Below are 16,164 nucleotides of genomic sequence, written 5' to 3'. Positions count from 1 at the left end.
TAGAACAAGCATCGTCTGGTTCTGGAGAATTCGGACTTTTGCCGGCTGCCGATAACGACTCATTGGTCGAAGCTCCCTCATAATCCAACATAACTTCCCCGCCGAGTGAGCCCAGAGCTTGGCTTTCTCTCGGATGGCAGCCATTAGATGGAAGAGAAGATTTCTCATTGCAAGGCTTCCAGATAGCAAGATTGATACTCATAGTTTGCCAGTCACAAGCTTCCCAACAGACACCTTGTTCCAGTTTTCACTGTTTCCCTCGGCATCTCTCCCTTGAACCAGCCACTCTTCATAACTCTTCATCTTAGCAGCTGACCTCGCCAGCTCTAATTCTTTCTCGCATTCTGGATACTCGCCAGATATTCGCGCATGATGACTGCGCTCGATGTCTTGTATCCTGCTGCAATGTCAGCATGATTCGACCAATATAACAAGTCGAAGGGGGAGAAATTCGAAGATAGATGCAAGAGAAATAAGGCCTTCATGGAGTCTTACAGTCCTTGCGTAGCTTTGTTGAGTTTCAACAGAAGCCACCCGAATACCCTGGGAATAGCAGACATCGATGTGCCCTTCGCTCGCCGATGCGATTCATCCATTTCAGAGATCGTGGCATACTCTGCTATCACAGCAAGTGTTTGAGATCTGAATTTCTCGGGGTCCTAGTCCTGAGTATCAGACACAATATCGCAAAGATTTTCGAGGGGCGGTTACTCTGAACACAGCTGCTGCGACATTACCGATGTCATCCGTCGCCTTCGAACGTTAGCCGAGTCAATCTAGAGCCATATCCACAGGACGAGCTTACAATCAAGCCATTCTTCGTATCAGCTTGCAGTCCAACCCTCAGCACCGAAGTCGTAATACTCCCGATGAAACCATTGAAGTTCTCCATGAAGAAGCCCGGTCTCAGAATCCTATCACAAATCATTTGATCAGCCACAACTTCCTCTTCACGAACCACCACACCACTTCACCACATCACCACATCACCACTCCAACACTTCATCACTACATCCCACCTCAAAGGGGACAAAAGACACAAAACTCACGTCCAAGCCAGCCCCTGCTCCCCAAGAACCCTACAATACTTCTCCACGTTCCCCTTCGCTTTGCTGGACAGTTTCATCTCATCCTCATACTTCGGTCCACTCCGCATGGCACTCGAATACACAAAACACTGCACACCATACTCCAGCGCGAGATCCGCAAGCAATTTGCCCTGCCGCTCTTCGCCGTCTGCTTCAGTTCCCAGACCGGGGAAAGCCAGGACGGCGAAAACGCCCCAGATACCTTGGCCTTGGCCTTGACCGTCCACATCATCCTGCTTGGCTTTCTGGAAGACCTTGCGAATCGAGTCGGGGACGTCTAAGTCACCTTCTATGACCGTTACATTCTGCTCTCGTTCTACTAGGCCCTTGGCGGCAGGAGAAGATATATTGCGGGTTAATGCATAGATGTGGTATGTATGCTCAGATGATGCTGTGTTCGCCTCTGGCGATGGGTGGAGGAGAGCTCTGATGAGAGCTTGGCCTTGCTTGCCTGTAGCTCCTGCGACGATGATATTGCGATGCATTGTGTCGTATCGTCATTGAATTGAGGATGAGATTGGATGCGATGGGAATGATTTTGACAGCAAATAAGCTTTTTCGATCTTGTGTGAGATGAGGAATGGCGGAAAGTTTCAGAGACCCCCCAGGAGATGAAGGAAAAACACGTGAGCGGGATGTTCCATTCGACTCAATTAAAAGAGGGTGACGTGAGGGGCTACGAATTTGTGATGGACTGCAGGCACTTAAAGGTTTGTGTAACGCGGGGAAAGAAGCGCCCTTTTGCGAACAAATCCGTAAGAGAGCATGGTGCGAAATGGTGTGACACTCTGCTATTGACGCACGTGCTCACATCAGGCCAACTGCGGATGTCAATGCTGGCTTAGCGAGGCGCATTTTCGATGCTGTTCAGAATGCCGTTGCTCTATCCATGCCTTATTCTACTACAAAAACGCTATACGAATGAACAAGTGCTGCGCGAGTAGCTCTGGTCTCTCACTTCAGCCCAGCGTGGGAGTTCCAGTTATCGATTGGTGCATCCTTCTCGATGCTCTTCCACAGATCGGAAGCTCTCTCAGCAATCTTCGCATCCAGTGGGCCCTGCTCAACATAAGAACAAGTATCTTCGACCTGAGAAGGTCTGCTTGCACCAATGATGATAGCATCGCCATTTTCCCCCTTTAACGCGGAATGGTACGCGATCCATCGGTATGCCAGTGATGCCTTGGGAATTCCAGCGTCCTTAGCAATCGCCTCCCATTCGTCCAGAGCATTGAGCATGCTGTCCTTGACATACAACTTGCTGTACATATCTCCAATCTGGGAATCTTTCCCCCAACGTCCCCCAACTGATTGTTCTCGGAACGACTTTGCGTCCTTGACCAAGAAACCACCTGCAATTGGGGAGTATGCGTAGAAGCTCATCTTAAGCTTTCTGAGGAGAGGAAATAGATCGCTTTCGATGTGCCGTGCTACAGCACTGTAGTTTCCTTGGAAAACAGTTGGGAGTACAGACTTGGCAGAGGCTTGGATGTCGTAGATCTTTTGGACGTCGTCGGGTCTGAAGTTGGAGAGTCCGAACTGTGTTATGTATAAGTCAGCACGGAGCTTCACCCTCAGGTTCGCAGATGCTCTATACCCTCTTGAACTTCCCAGCAGCATATGCCTCTCGGATTCCAGCGAGTGTCTCTTCAATTGGGTTTTTTGGATCAGGGGAGTGGAGGTAGAGGATGTCGACCTTTTGAACGTCAGCGGATGTCCATGTTGTAGACCCGTCTCAACCCACCTGCTCCACCTGCAACTCCTTGAAGCTTGTTTCTATCGATTCAATTACGCCCTTCTTGTCCATGGCTCCGGGCGTAAATCCAAGTGCTTTCGTAGAAATGGTAAACCGCTTTGGAGCTCCTGCCTTGCCCAGAATGCCCTCACTGGGGCCCTACAGCACATTAGTGGACGACATGACTTGCAGATCTGTAGTGGACTCACATAGAGTCTTGCGGTATCGATTTCCTTAGCATTGTGCTTCTCAAGGATGTCGAAGATCTCGTTGAGCTGTTCAGTGCTGAATGCTGCCACACCGGCAGCGCCGAATACAATCTTTGGAGCTTGTGCCATCTTGGATGGATATCAATTGAATTAAAGCTTGTGTGCTTGGTAGGAAGACGACTTGGATCTGGAACACGAAAGGGATGAGGTGGGGGGAGCCATGATACTTGTATTCGACGGAGGTTTCCCGACTTCAAACCCCACCATCGTACCTACCATCGTACCTACCCTTGTAGATCTGAAGTTCCCGCCCTCGATTAGTCTGCTTTCTGACTAAGACTGATGTCACAGGATGTATGCGAGCTACTGTAGAAAGCCTTGGTTGTAGAGCATCAACGGAAGAGGTCATTACTGCCACTCCCAGCTTGTTGTTGACACGGTATGCAAGGGAGAAATCCGTCGCGGCCGAATAAAGGCTTTAAGACAAGAGCTGACTGGAAGACGTCGAGACCTCTTCGGACTACACGGTCCAGTTAGGAATGCTATATGCAGTGCAGTCAAGCAAACATTGTGGCTTCAAGCTTGATCTTGAGATACGCTACCCCGCTATTCTCTGTTGGGCCGCATCGGCGTATTGCAGCCGATTGATCACTAATAATAATGATCCTCGGATTAGCTTGGTAAGCCACAGGATCAATGATGCACCAGTACCAGTGCCGACTTGACGATTCGTGGAGTTAGCCATGCGAGCCATTCAGTAAAGTTTGTACAGAATAAAGAGGGAGAAATAAGTATCCCAGCCACCTCAGAGACTTCTCAGGAGCGTCTTGTCTTGGCTTCATTGACGAAATAACCGAGGTCCAGCGATGCAGAGAATCGGTTGATCTTCGGCAAATTTTCACAACTGTACCCACTGCATGCCCATGTATTGGCACTTCTCGCTTAAAACCAACTTCAAAATGGATTTGATTGATAATATGGTACGAAGTTCAATGAGCGGAGTGAACATCTCGCCTTAAATCCGAAACTCCGTGATAGTATTGTGCACATCATACTAACTTCACTCTCAAAAGTGCCATACCGTATTCATGACGACCTGGGTCTCGTGGATATTGGAAGCCCCCATCTGACGATGGCATTCCCCTTTTCCGATCGGGATGTTTATAAATACTGAAGGTTATTCGATCCCAGCAACTCAATCTCACGAGGTAACCAATGAGAAGTCATCTTGGAAACCTGTTGTGCTTCAGACCATCGTATGATATTTGTCTTCACCACACCGGCAACGGCTCCATATTCATGGAAATAATCTCCATAGACACGGAGAGACTTCGAACATACAATACAAGCAATAAATTTTACATGTCGCCATTGTGCTGTATTTATAACCCACTCCACCACGTCGTCTCGTCAACCCCAAAACTTCCTCTCAGCACAATATCCAGGCTCGAAGTCCCCAATAAAACATATTATATGCCCTTCTCTTCAACCCACTGGTCCCTCTCCTCGTCCCAAAAGCTCGACGCATACTTTCTTTCAATTTGCATCTCTGCAGTCACCAGCTGTCCTTTGGCAACAGCTATTTTCTTGAAGCCTTTCAATTCCTTCGCAGGCCTCCTCACAGATGGGTCCCTTTGCGAAACATACACCTGAACAACTTCCGCCCCATCAAAAAGCCCCGTATTCCTCACTGTGAATCTTGTTTTCAAGGAATTTTGTTCGAGATTGACATGCAGATCCGACAGTTGGAAAGAAGTGTATGACAAACCCCACCCGAAAGGAAACTGCACCTTTCTCTTCACAGCCTCGTAGTATCGATATCCTATGAAGACATCTTCTCCATACAACACCCTTCCTCTATCAGATCTGTACTTCAAGAACGTGGGGTTGTCTTCCACGTTCACGGGAAACGACAACGGTAATTTCCCAGACGGGTTGACATCACCGAACAGCACATCCGCAATGGCATTTCCAGTCTCGTTTCCCCCATACCAAGCTTGCACGATCGCAGACACTGATGATGCCCATTGCATACTGACGGGAGTACCAGACTGCAACACAACCACCGTGCGAGAGTTTGCAGCAGCAACGGCAGATAGAAGACTATCGGACAGACCAGGGAGATCCATATGTGTGCGATCATGGCCTTCCTGCTCAAAATCTGAATTCAAACCCATAAACAGAACGACTTGATCAACTGACTTGGCTAGCTCAACAGCCTTATTGATTTCGTCTTGGGGGTCGATGACTCTGGCGCCACCGATGCGGATCCCGCCGCCGCCGAAGGAAACCACACCATCTGCGTCAGCGATTTTGGATGTCACGCCCGATGCGTATATGACTTTGAGATGGTAGGTGGTACCGGCTTCTACATGCTTGATACGTGTCTCTTCGACTGTGCCGACATTGAAAAAACTGCCTCCGCTCCGTTGAGTTGTCTCGTTGTCTATGAGAAGCTCGTTGTCGATATACAGCTTTCCGGTGCCGAAGACTGTCAAGCCAAATTCAAAATCACACGTCTCTTCAGGAGCGAATATGGCTTCAACTTCTGCCCACCAGAGATCCTCGGTAAGTTTAGGGTGGTAGTAGTCTGCGAGGTACATGTTCGTATCCATTAGATGGAGTGTGTTGACTGGTTGGCGCCCAATTGATGGTGGTGAGGCAAATGCTTTGAAAGTGACGCCGACATTCCCTTCTAAATTCTTCAAATGTGTTCCTAGCACGGGAAGCATTTTGTGTGCATGGCAGCCGAGGGAGAACCGAAGATTTGATGTCTTGGTTGCGATCCTTCGTATGGAGTCACAGCGTAGTATGGGCTGAGTGCTGCTGATCCTCCACCACAGTAGGCTGAGATCTTTGCGTTGGGGCCGATTACAGCTACCTGCACGAAAGCCTGTCAGAATCTATTGGTTGAGATGTATCAGACATATGAGAGTGCTTGCGGTCTTCTCTTTAGTGAAGGGGAGTACGTTTCCCTGGTTCTTCAGTAGCACAATAGAGTCGCCCGCAATCTTCCGAAGTAGAGCTGCAGTCGCAGGTGTATTATTTGTTGTCTCAGGCGCGTGTTCCGGAACCCCAGACTTGGTCGCCCGACAAGCGGCATTCAGTACTTCTCGCACCCTCTGATCTAAAGTATGCTGATTGATTTTCTTGGACATCAAAGCATGATTGAGAAGCTGCCCTCGCAAACGAGATGGGCCTGGCATTTCTAAAACTAGACCTGCGTTGAGTGACTCCACATTAGAGTATGTTCCGTACCTGTGAATTGAAAGTACATCAGCAAAAGAGATCTTGACACGACTGGATGCCTGACAACTTACCAGTCACTCATCACCAGCCCTTCCCAACCCCACTCCCCTCTGAGGATGTCTTGCACAAACTTTGGATCTTCATTGACGTGAACACCATTCATTCACCCTATTGTACGAAGTCATGAAACTTGCTGGTGTGGAATCTCTCACTGCAATCTGGAACGGCAACAAATAAATCTCTCGCAGGGCGCGTTCCGTAACAATCGCATTTACCGCCATCCTCTCATGCTCCTGATCATTCGCCACAAAGTGCTTGATAGCCGCCATCACACCTGTCTCCTGGATGCCATTAACAATCGAGGTAGCACAGTTGCCTGCCAATACAGGGTCCTCGGAAAACGACTCAAATCCTCGACCGCCGAGTGGACTTCTTTGCATATTAACTGTTGGGACCGTGAAGTATATGGGCGCCTTTGACTTTGCTTTCCTCGCCCATCAAGCCCCCCGCCTTGAGAAGAAGGTCAAGGTCCCATGTTGCTGCGAGCGCTGTTCCACATGGAAAACAAGCTGCAGGACTTCCGTTAAAGAATCGGTTACCGCGGACACCATTGGGTCCATCCGACATACAAATTGACGGAACATTGAGACGGGGGATATTTTGAGTATGCCAAAAATCAACACCTGGGGGAGTTAGCATTCTGAGGTGTCTGTACGACCGTAACATGGAAAAGCCGTTGTAGTGGCAATTTACCTGACAAAAGATCAATCTTCTCTTTAGTGGTCAGCTCTTGAAGAACATCATCTACCTCGAATGACGAGATTGGAGATGGTGGGGTTGGAAGATTTGTCTCGAAAACGTCGCGCATGGTAAAGATTTGTTTTGTTGTGGAGTTTTTTGATGACAAAATCCTCCAATTTGTTGTGGGGATATAGGACTCCAGATGTAGATAAGATTCATCGAATTGATAGCAGTCCAATTTGAAAGTAGGTTGCTCATGCCTCGCTGATAGCGAATTCCCGATATTCCGCGGCTTCAACTGAGAGACAGGTGGCTAAAGAGATGTAATTTCCCCTTTGCTTGTAATGTACACATTCCAAGCATAATGGTCGGTCTAGCTCGGGAAAGATCTATTCCGCAGTTCCTGGTACCCGCGCTTTCACCTGTGTTGGCTCTTATCAAACATCACGGTAAAGGGTCAGTCAGGGTAATCTAGACTCCGCCGTAGCGCAGACAGCCATCAACTCTAGATAATGCAGTGAGGCTTAGAATTATCGTACTGCTTCGTACGGTCGTAAAACTCGTATGTCACAACTTGAATGCCTAGATCATCTTGGCAAGTTGTTTACTTAGCTCGCTAAGCGGCTGGCAGCCCACCAATAGATTGTTACTGTACCAACTCGCCCCCCGCAATTCAAGTAGACGGGAATGACCCCGCACTTACAGTTGACGCTCTGCATAGTTCTAGAACATAAGAAGCTCCTTGTTCCCGGAACTCCGCAGACGCTTTTCACTCCTCCCATTCTGATTTCAAGGACCCCTTTTACAACCGCAAGGCCGCGAAGCCTGAATCAAGCGAAGCCAAACAAACTTGGGCGAGGGGGGAAATGTCTAGAGCACCCGATGCAGAGGCAGAGACTCGGAAACGTCCCCGGACGGTTTCGAATGATAGAAACCTGTACCCGCAAAAACGCGCCGTATAAGCTTGCCGAACCTGTCGACGCCGGCGAACAAAATGGGATAATGAGCAACCGTCCTGCACCTCTTGCGTAGATCTAGACATTCCATATATCTATGAGGAAAAGGACAAGTCTGCGTTTGTGGCCAGCTGATCCAATGTTACCATTTCTTTAGCTTCCTAGAACTTGCCAGCTGACAGCTGCATTCGTCTAGATTTGATGCAGCCAGTCTGGCAATATTGAAACGACTTGATGGCCTAGATGATCTCATTCGGTCTTTCGCAACCAGAAATAATGCTTGGCAAGTCCAGCCCGTTGACTTTCATGCTTCGCCATCTATGGTCCCGCCCGACCCTTCACTTCTACCTGACTTGGAATCACCAGCTTTGGAACGTCCAGAAACGTCTGCCCTCTGCCACATCAGCATCGAGACTGTACTGTCCTGCAACGTCGCCATTTACTTTAAACGGAATCTTCGCGTCCAGGTCAGGAAACAAATCTACACGCGGGCGAAACGAAATTGCTCTCCAACCCGGCCCTGCAGGTTTGACCCCCGCAACCTCAGCTGTAAATTCGTACAGCGGAGCACTTCCCCAAGCATGGCAGTCAGATCTCTGGCTCACATCGTCTTCGACCCAGGTGGTGACACCTTGAGCCAATTGCTTCCTCCAAGGATCCCAGAATCGGTGAAAGTTTCCATTATAAACATCTCCACCTGCAAGTGATAGAGCACGGAGCGTGTAGAAGGACATGGACAACGAAGCCGGTGTGAATCGGGAGTCCGACAGGCATTTGTTTAGGATTGTACGTGCGTGATCGCCCTGAGCAGTACCGCAGAGGACAGCCCATACTTGGCTGTTTTGGCTCAGATCCTGGTTTGGGTCAGCTGTGGAAGCTAAGCCGTCTGTGTAAAAGTTTCCGTTGGGGCAATGCTTCTTGATTGCCTGTACTGTGGCTGTAGCTCTCGATTTGTATTCTCCTGCGAGAGCAGGTCGCTCGACACCTTCTAACAGATCTGACATTCTGTCTAAGGTATAGGCATAAAGCATATTCGTGTAGCTCTGATAGCCCGTTCTCTCAGCAGCTGGAGGTATTCCCATCGGTTTCCATGCCTCAGTCCAATCAACGAAGTCCCATTTTGCAGGAGACTTTACACAACGGGTCAGACCGAGACTTGGATCAATAAGCCGCGCGAAGGTTTCTAGCACACCATCGCAAACAGCCAGAAATTGACGGGCAAAGCTGGCATCGTGAAAATACTCAAAATGGTCCGTCACCATGCAGATCCAAAACAGAGAGAAGTGAGGAATAATTTGGTACTGGTGTGCGGGTGCGCGGCTAGCCGTAAGTCCAATACTTGGCAGGTACGAGTTGTGAAGTTGGATGATTGCCTGGCGAGCCATTCGATCGTCTGCCGAGACTGCGTAAGTAAACAATGCAGAACTTCGGACATCCATAGCATATTGGAGTTGTTCGTAAAACGGGCAATCCTCGTAACAATCATGTATACAGTTCTGAAGCGTTCTGAGACTAGTATTCCAAAGCTCGTGCATCCTTGCTTTATCGTCCGTCTCGGGATGTGTGTTGATCTCAGCGAGGACTGTCAGTGGATATGATGTTGTTGTCAGATCGATACCTTTGAAGTCTAAGTATGATCCATGGCCGACTTCAATGTCTAAGGATATGAGGCGAAAGGTTCGGAAGTGGAATGGAGAGAAGACCTCCTCGTCTGCTTGTGCGTGGTACCTGAGATCGGCCACAGTGGCAGGTCCGGTAAAACGAAAAATATCTTCGGGTCCAATTAGCTGCTTGGAAGTGTCGAGTCGCTGGTCTTTGCATCGAAGATAAGGTACCGATATTGGAGAGTCCTCGTAACATTCTGAGTAGATTACTCTCCAACTACTTCCAGTGGACCGTGATCTCGCAAATTTGAAGTCAAGAAACGCCGTCATGTGGTGCTCAACCTCGAGCTCGACATGGTGAGATCCTGCCGGGGGACGCATGACAACGCCTGACCCTATTTCACTCGTGCCTAGCAGAGCTTTCTCCCAATCAACCTGAGATATACAAATTCGAATATTGTGTACCGCCTTGAACTTCGCTGATTGGTATCGCGGACCAGGTATCATGCGAGGGGATTGTTTCCACGGGCTGGACAGTCCATGTGAGGTTGGGAATTGCATTTCCTTTGCAGCTACCCACCGCAACCTATCAATACCAGCACCATTTACTTCCTCATAGATATGGAGAAAGTCGTCTTCTTTTAGATCAGTCCTAAGACGTGTTGACCAGTCGATTGCATTCTCCCAACTTTCATCACTTTCCACAGTCAATCCAAACTCTGTGCTTTCAAGCAAACTTCGAATATACAATCCTCCATATGGTGTTCGGGGAAAGCTCGTCGCATACGGTGTGGCGTAATAGAACCTCAAGACACGCACACTGATCGTGTTCACTCCTTCATGGAGAAATGGCTGGAGGTCGACTTCGTCATAGAACCACATGTGTAGGTCTCCCTTAACGGGTCCGACAGATGCCAATTTGGAGTTTACGTAGAGCTTGTACTTCGTATCTGCTGTGATTTGGATCAAAAAGGATGTTTTAGATGGCTGGTTGAGGACAATCGTTTTTCGAAAATGGACAAATCCTCCAGCAGAACTCCCATCCGACTCATCGGTCCAATCTGGGTGCCATATCCACTTGACTTCTGACGAACCCATTTTTGAACCCAGACCTAGATTTATTGGTTCAGAAAAGGCTAATAAAACTGCTCTGGCTTCAGTTTCACCCGCTCAAGGAAATGGAAATGGGGTCGATGTGAGGACGGATATGTTACTGGGTGGCCGAGGGCACGACATATCTGGACACAATTTTAATATTCAGAAGATCGGAAGTCTGGCCATCATGCTGCGAGAATTATCTAGATGGGCCGAGAAACCGAATCTCACTCAACGATTGTATTGGGATGAACAGAAACAAGAACGAGGCTGCGTGGGTTTGAGAACCCCCTCCTTACGCGGTATTCCGCGGATACCTGCCAAGAATCTAAAACCGAGATATCGCTCCCGGTATTCCGCTGAATAGTAATCGTTTTGCTCGCCACTTCGAGGAAGCTAGAAGACCCAGAACGTGGTAGCCCCGGATATGGTTTGAAGCTTGGGAAGCTTCTCTGTCTTCGTTTGCCAGGTCAGACTCTGTTCTCATACGGCCGTGGTTCGAGCTGACGCCACATATTCGACCTCCGCACCCCAGATCCCCAGATTCAACTAAGTTTTTGCGAACTTCCATTCAGACACCAAGCGAAGACATGAGATTCGGGTGAAAAGGTGCGAGGAAGGATGATTCTTCTTTCAATGATGCGCCGGTAGCAAGAATCAAGTATATATAACCTCCAACTTTTTCTTGTTCTTGAAGTCAGAGCCCTCCACTTAACCACATCAGCTCTGCTCGATACCATCAGAGAACCAACAAGATACACTTCCTGAAAGTCACTTTCACTTCTTGCGACAGAAGTAGCAATGCATGCCTCAACGGCGAAAACTGCTGCATCGGCTATGCCCGATAGCAGCGTCGATGTCACTCACTGGTGGCGACAGAAGAATCTGCGCACTCTCAACCTCCTTTTGATCTTTCCACTCCTGTCCATTTTCACTCAAAGGGTAAATTATCCAGCTGTACATCAATTGTAACACCGCTAATTTGTAACTTTCAGATATGATGAATCCATGATGAACGGTCTTCAGGCAGTTGAAAGCTGGAGATCGTACTTTGGAGAACCTAAGGGCTCGACTTTGGGCCTCTTCAACGCAGCTTACCCAATCCGCGGTCTTTGTGCTATTCCATTCCTCTCATTCGTATGTGATGGATTTGGCCGACGTGCAAGCCTCGCAACTGGTGCAGCAATCTGCTGTCTTGGTGCCACGCTTCAAGCTGGTGCTGCACACCTCCCGATGTTCGTTGTTGCTCGAGGTATTCTTGGTTGTGGAACGGTTTTCCTTGGATCTTCAGGAGCTCCTTTGATAACTGAGATTGCACATCCATCCCAGCGAACAACAGCAACTGCTCTCTTCAACACTTCATATGCTCTCGGCTCGATCGTTGCGGCCTGGACTACCTTTGGTACATTTCGGATTTCTGGAAGCGCTGCCTGGCGAATACCATCTGCAATTCAGGGTCTCCCTTCGATCATCCAGCTTTGTGGCCTCTACTTCGTACCAGAGAGCCCTCGATGGTTGATCTCCAAAGATCGCAGCGAAGAAGCTTTGGCGTTTCTCACGAGGTACCACGCTGAAGGTCGCGAAAATGACCCCATGGTTCAATTCGAGTACAACGAGATCCAGGATGCACTAGCATATGAGCGCAGCATCGACCGAGGAAGTTGGATCCAGAACTACGTCGAGTTCATCCGCACCGCTGGAAACAGAAAACGCCTGTTCATCCTTCTCTGGACGGCGTGCATCGCTCAACTTTCAGGAAATGCATTCATTTCTTACTACCTATCACCGGTCCTGACCTCAGTGGGCCTCACAACCAGTCTCGAACAGACATTGATTAACGCAACTCAGCAAATGCTATCCTGGGTATCGGCCCTGTACTTCGCAACTCTTCCCGGCAAAATCGGACGAAAGCCTCTTTTCCTCGGCTCTCTTTCCTGTATTCTCGTCTGTCTTGTAAGCATCACCACAGGAAGCGCTATTTTCGCCAAGGATTCCAGCAACAAAGCATCTGGTGGAGCAGTCGTTGCATTCCTCTACCTCTTCTCGCCAGCTTACAATCTCGGCCTGAACGGTAATCTTGGTCTCTACATTACCGAGATCCTGCCGTTCCATCTCCGTATGCGAGGCCAAGGCCTGCTACCAGCTGTTCGCAACCAGCTTTACGCTCCTCACGACCTATGCGTTCCCAGTTGGACTCCAGAATATGACTTGGAAGTTTATCTCATTTGGCTGCCGTGGGTTGTTGTTGAGATTGCTGTGGTCTGGTTGGTGTATCCCGAGACTAGAGGTCCCAGTTTGGAAGAGATTGCTGAAATCTTTGATGGCCCGGGTGGATCGGGAGTTCTCAATGAGAAGGTTGATGTTGAGCACGCCGAAGTGGTTGAGGTAAACAAATCCGAGAGAATTTCCACTATCGCCTACTTCAAGTAAGCACAAGACTGGTCGGGCTGGGAAAATATTTGGTGGTTTCGAATGTGGTCTGCAGGGGTGAATAAAGGTGTTGGACTGGTGCAAATATTGAACACTCGTGTATCGGTATTAGCAAGAATCCATCATTGACAATATTTGCTTCATGTCCATCAGAGTTCCTCGGCTTTCAAGAAGAGGGCTTGGCAGATGAAATTCTAAATTGCGCTGTAGAAATGGTAGTTGATATTGCTACCACAACTTGCTGATGTCTTTCGTAATATAATGTTTAAATATAGCGGAATCAAAGATCATGCCTGTGCCGTGTTCATTCATGTCACTGTTGCTGCCAGTGACATATCCCTACGGGGGAATTTTTTACAGACACAGTCTGCACTTTCTACAGTTACCGTCTGTGAACAGGCGCTTTTTACGTTCTTTTGTCTGTAATTTAATCAATCGTCTGCATTTTCCTAAGCTAGATTCTCTGATTTTTACTAGATTTTCCTGCTATTTAGGGTTTTCCCTGACTCGAGCTGATATCTAGACTTTGTCTACATTTCTTAGTATTTCCCTTTGAGAAAGCCTCCTTCTCTCGCTCTCTTTTTCTCTCTCTTCCTTCTTCTTTTTCTCCCTCCAACCCTCTAAAGTCTTCCCCTAACGCAAGGTCTCCCTCCGAGGAAAGGTCACCCTACCCCTAGGTAGGTCTCCCCCCTCCAGGTAGCTCTCTCTTCCCCTTCCCTTTTCCGAGTATTCCGAAGGTGTAGAGGGTCTGTGTTTAGCTTAGTTTTACTTGAAACATAAAAGGCCTAAGCTACTTGAACTCTCTTACCTGCTCCTGATACGCTAATCTATCTGCATTTTTTAAACATGTTTTTTATAGGGTTTATCTGAATTTTGTCTGCAATTTACTACAGTCCTCCAGAAAATTGAGATAAAATGCAGACAAGCTACAGTCGTTATCTGTATAAGGAACCCCGTAGGGTATCTCAAGATTTCATTAAGACCATGGCCTCGGCTACTCGCTTACGCTTGCCGACTTCGGTCATCACACTGCCGAGAAACGGCTGGCTTGAGTTGCATTCTGCCCCGCGAAATCACAAGCCGAAGGAAGCCCCCCCTGCCCCTGGTCCAGTTACATCGTTCCTGCATGAAAATAAAAATGCACATGACGAATCTGAGCTCATCATTCGTTCCATCTATCCGATCAGATTTCATGAATGAACGTGAATATTTCACGAAGTCAGACTCAACATCCTCGATCCAACTGCTCCTTGAACTGTGACCTTACCTACCAACTTACGAAAATTTCCTCGAAAAGGATCGAAAAACATAAGTACAGTTGGAATCGTTGAACCTCAAAGCGGACTTGGAAGTGGATCTTCGTGAATATTTACCAGTGCACGAACACCTCGGAATTGCCCCGCCAAAGACCCCTCATTCTGTCCTTAAATTATTCAAGAACCTGTACATTCACACTCAAAAAGTCAAAGAAGAATCTTATTCGATTCACAGAATCCAAGTACATTGAATTACAAGCCTCCCTACAGAACCTTTATTTAAAAAGACCTCATTCCAAGTCCTCCAACTTCCAACTCGCAGCTGCCCAGAGCAAATTACCTGTCCTCCCGAAGCAGCCTCATATTTGCATCTTCAGATACCTGGCATACGACACAAAAGACCTCGTTCAAATACGACTATCCATCAAAATCCATACCAAAGTCACCAAAACAAAGACCCTCGCCCAATCCAAAACAAACCCCTTCAAAAATGGCACCCCCCACTCCCTACTGGACACAACCCTCGCACCCTTCCATCCAAGAAGTCATTCTCCCCAGCAACCCTTCCGAATTCACCACCAAGTCTCTCTCGAAAATCACTGTCCCACCATTCGGATTGTACGCGAAACTGGAGTTCCCGCCTTGTACGAAAGCGGATAAACCGACGTATGCGACTGTGCAGATGGGGAAGGAAGAGCATCTGAATCTGAATAGTGATTTGGTTTATATCAACCATAGTTGTGATCCGAGTTTGGTATGTGTGTTTTTTTTTTGGTCTTTGTTTCTGTATGCATCGATTTCACTTCTCAATTGAGTCCTCACTTTCCGTTAACTTAGGAAGTCGATTCTACTCCTTCCTACTTGGATAACTCCCTAATAAAAAAGTACCAAAAACTAACACCTCTCACTATAGACATTCGACCTGTCCCCCACGTCCTTCGGCATCTTCGCTGGCCCAAAAGGTCTCAAGCCTGGTGACGAATTGACGTTTTTCTACCCATCCACAGAATGGGATATGGCGCAAGGCTTCGATTGTTTCTGTGGTGCTAAGACATGCCGTGGTTTCATTTCTGGAGCAAAGAATATGAGCAGTGAGCAGTTGGAGGGGTTATGGTATGTTTTGTCTTTCCCACTTTCTAACACTCGGAAAATTATTCTTTTGTCTTTAATCCCAATTTTTTGAGAAATAAGCTCTTGGTATTGGCCTGGGACAGGAAGGAGGGCTGTGGAGTTCGAGAAGTCCTTTTGCTGACCATTCCCCAGGCTCAACCCACATATCCGCGCCCTCCTCTCAGAGCGCGACTCATCCTCATCATCAACAGCCGGCACATCCCGCACCAACTCTTCCAACTCCCCCTCACCAGCCACTTCAACCAGCTCTTCTACCTCTAATCTGAAAGCCAATGGATCAGCTGAGAATGAGAAGAATGGAGAAGCTAGAAGAGGGGTCACGAGTCGAGAGTTGAGTGGTGAGATGGGTGGGGATACGACAGTTTAAATTGGGGGACGACGGAGAAGGGAGAAGGGGAGGGGGGTTTTCTTGGGGAGTGTTTGGATCTGATTGGCATCTTGTTTGTTTGCTTGTTACATTCTTTTGGTTTATTCCATCTTTTTCTTTCGCTGCTGGTGGCTGGTTGTCGGGTGGGAGTTGGAGCTGGTAAACTTTCGCCCGAACACTTAGTCGAGCGGGTGAAGTTGAATGCTAATCTATTACAGAACGTCGTTTCGCAATCAAAACGGGGAGGATCTCAACATCCTAGGTACATATATGCGTTTCATTCACGGGTCTGAAAACGGGAGG

General features: G+C 48.1%; 8 protein-coding genes across 8 annotated transcripts; 2 read left to right on the top strand and 6 right to left on the bottom strand.

Annotated features, from left to right (window-relative positions):
- Positions 1–198: 198 nt before the first annotated feature.
- ONS95_007230 (uncharacterized protein) lies at positions 199–1,573 on the bottom strand (the record flags this gene model as incomplete). The annotated part of the gene is made up of 5 exons (XM_058500728.1): positions 199–397; positions 496–659; positions 712–753; positions 806–914; positions 1,050–1,573. 5 exons carry the CDS (start codon positions 1,571–1,573, stop codon positions 199–201), a joined length of 1,038 nt encoding a protein of 345 aa, XP_058349545.1.
- A 469-nt stretch (positions 1,574–2,042) lies between these two features.
- On the bottom strand, positions 2,043–3,161 carry ONS95_007229 (uncharacterized protein; the record flags this gene model as incomplete). The annotated part of the gene is made up of 4 exons (XM_058500727.1): positions 2,043–2,627; positions 2,686–2,784; positions 2,833–2,982; positions 3,033–3,161. 4 exons carry the CDS (start codon positions 3,159–3,161, stop codon positions 2,043–2,045), a joined length of 963 nt encoding a protein of 320 aa, XP_058349544.1.
- A 423-nt stretch (positions 3,162–3,584) lies between these two features.
- Positions 3,585–5,764, bottom strand: ONS95_007228 (uncharacterized protein; the record flags this gene model as incomplete). The annotated part of the gene is made up of 1 exon (XM_058500726.1): positions 3,585–5,764. The coding sequence occupies one exon, from the start codon at positions 5,762–5,764 to the stop codon at positions 4,502–4,504; it is 1,263 nt and encodes a 420-aa protein (XP_058349543.1). The 3' UTR covers positions 3,585–4,501.
- Positions 5,765–5,935: 171 nt separating this feature from the next.
- MCM2_2 (MCM DNA helicase complex subunit) lies at positions 5,936–6,444 on the bottom strand (the record flags this gene model as incomplete). Its single annotated transcript, XM_058500725.1, has 2 exons — positions 5,936–6,290; positions 6,353–6,444. 2 exons carry the CDS (start codon positions 6,442–6,444, stop codon positions 5,936–5,938), a joined length of 447 nt encoding a protein of 148 aa, XP_058349542.1.
- Positions 6,445–6,722: 278 nt separating this feature from the next.
- On the bottom strand, positions 6,723–7,149 carry ONS95_007226 (uncharacterized protein; the record flags this gene model as incomplete). The annotated part of the gene is made up of 2 exons (XM_058500724.1): positions 6,723–6,964; positions 7,035–7,149. The coding sequence occupies 2 exons, from the start codon at positions 7,147–7,149 to the stop codon at positions 6,723–6,725; spliced, it is 357 nt and encodes a 118-aa protein (XP_058349541.1).
- Positions 7,150–7,797: 648 nt separating this feature from the next.
- ONS95_007225 (uncharacterized protein) lies at positions 7,798–10,938 on the bottom strand. Its single transcript, XM_058500723.1, has one exon. It carries the CDS (start codon positions 10,678–10,680, stop codon positions 8,338–8,340), a length of 2,343 nt encoding a protein of 780 aa, XP_058349540.1. The 5' UTR covers positions 10,681–10,938; the 3' UTR covers positions 7,798–8,337.
- On the top strand, positions 10,939–13,430 carry ONS95_007224 (uncharacterized protein). Its single transcript, XM_058500722.1, has 2 exons — positions 10,939–11,338; positions 11,402–13,430. The coding sequence occupies exon 2, from the start codon at positions 11,686–11,688 to the stop codon at positions 13,105–13,107; it is 1,422 nt and encodes a 473-aa protein (XP_058349539.1). The 5' UTR covers positions 10,939–11,338; positions 11,402–11,685; the 3' UTR covers positions 13,108–13,430.
- Positions 13,431–14,853: 1,423 nt separating this feature from the next.
- ONS95_007223 (uncharacterized protein) lies at positions 14,854–15,861 on the top strand (the record flags this gene model as incomplete). Its single annotated transcript, XM_058500721.1, has 3 exons — positions 14,854–15,117; positions 15,277–15,476; positions 15,627–15,861. The coding sequence occupies 3 exons, from the start codon at positions 14,854–14,856 to the stop codon at positions 15,859–15,861; spliced, it is 699 nt and encodes a 232-aa protein (XP_058349538.1).
- Positions 15,862–16,164: the final 303 nt, after the last annotated feature.

The sequence above is a fragment of the Cadophora gregata genome (genome assembly GCF_030347475.1).
Source record: "Cadophora gregata isolate MNR1 chromosome Unknown scaffold_19, whole genome shotgun sequence".
Taxonomy (NCBI): Eukaryota; Fungi; Ascomycota; class Leotiomycetes; order Helotiales; family Ploettnerulaceae; genus Cadophora; species Cadophora gregata.
Note: the sequence above shows the minus strand (reverse complement) of the source record. Positions and strands in the feature narration are given on the sequence as shown.

Excerpts from the sequence above, each read along its gene's own strand:
- ONS95_007225 (XM_058500723.1), bottom strand. The coding sequence starts at position 10,680 with ATGGGTTCGTCAGAAGTCAAGTGGATATGGCACCCAGATTGGACCGAT.
- ONS95_007224 (XM_058500722.1), top strand. The coding sequence starts at position 11,686 with ATGATGAACGGTCTTCAGGCAGTTGAAAGCTGGAGATCGTACTTTGGA.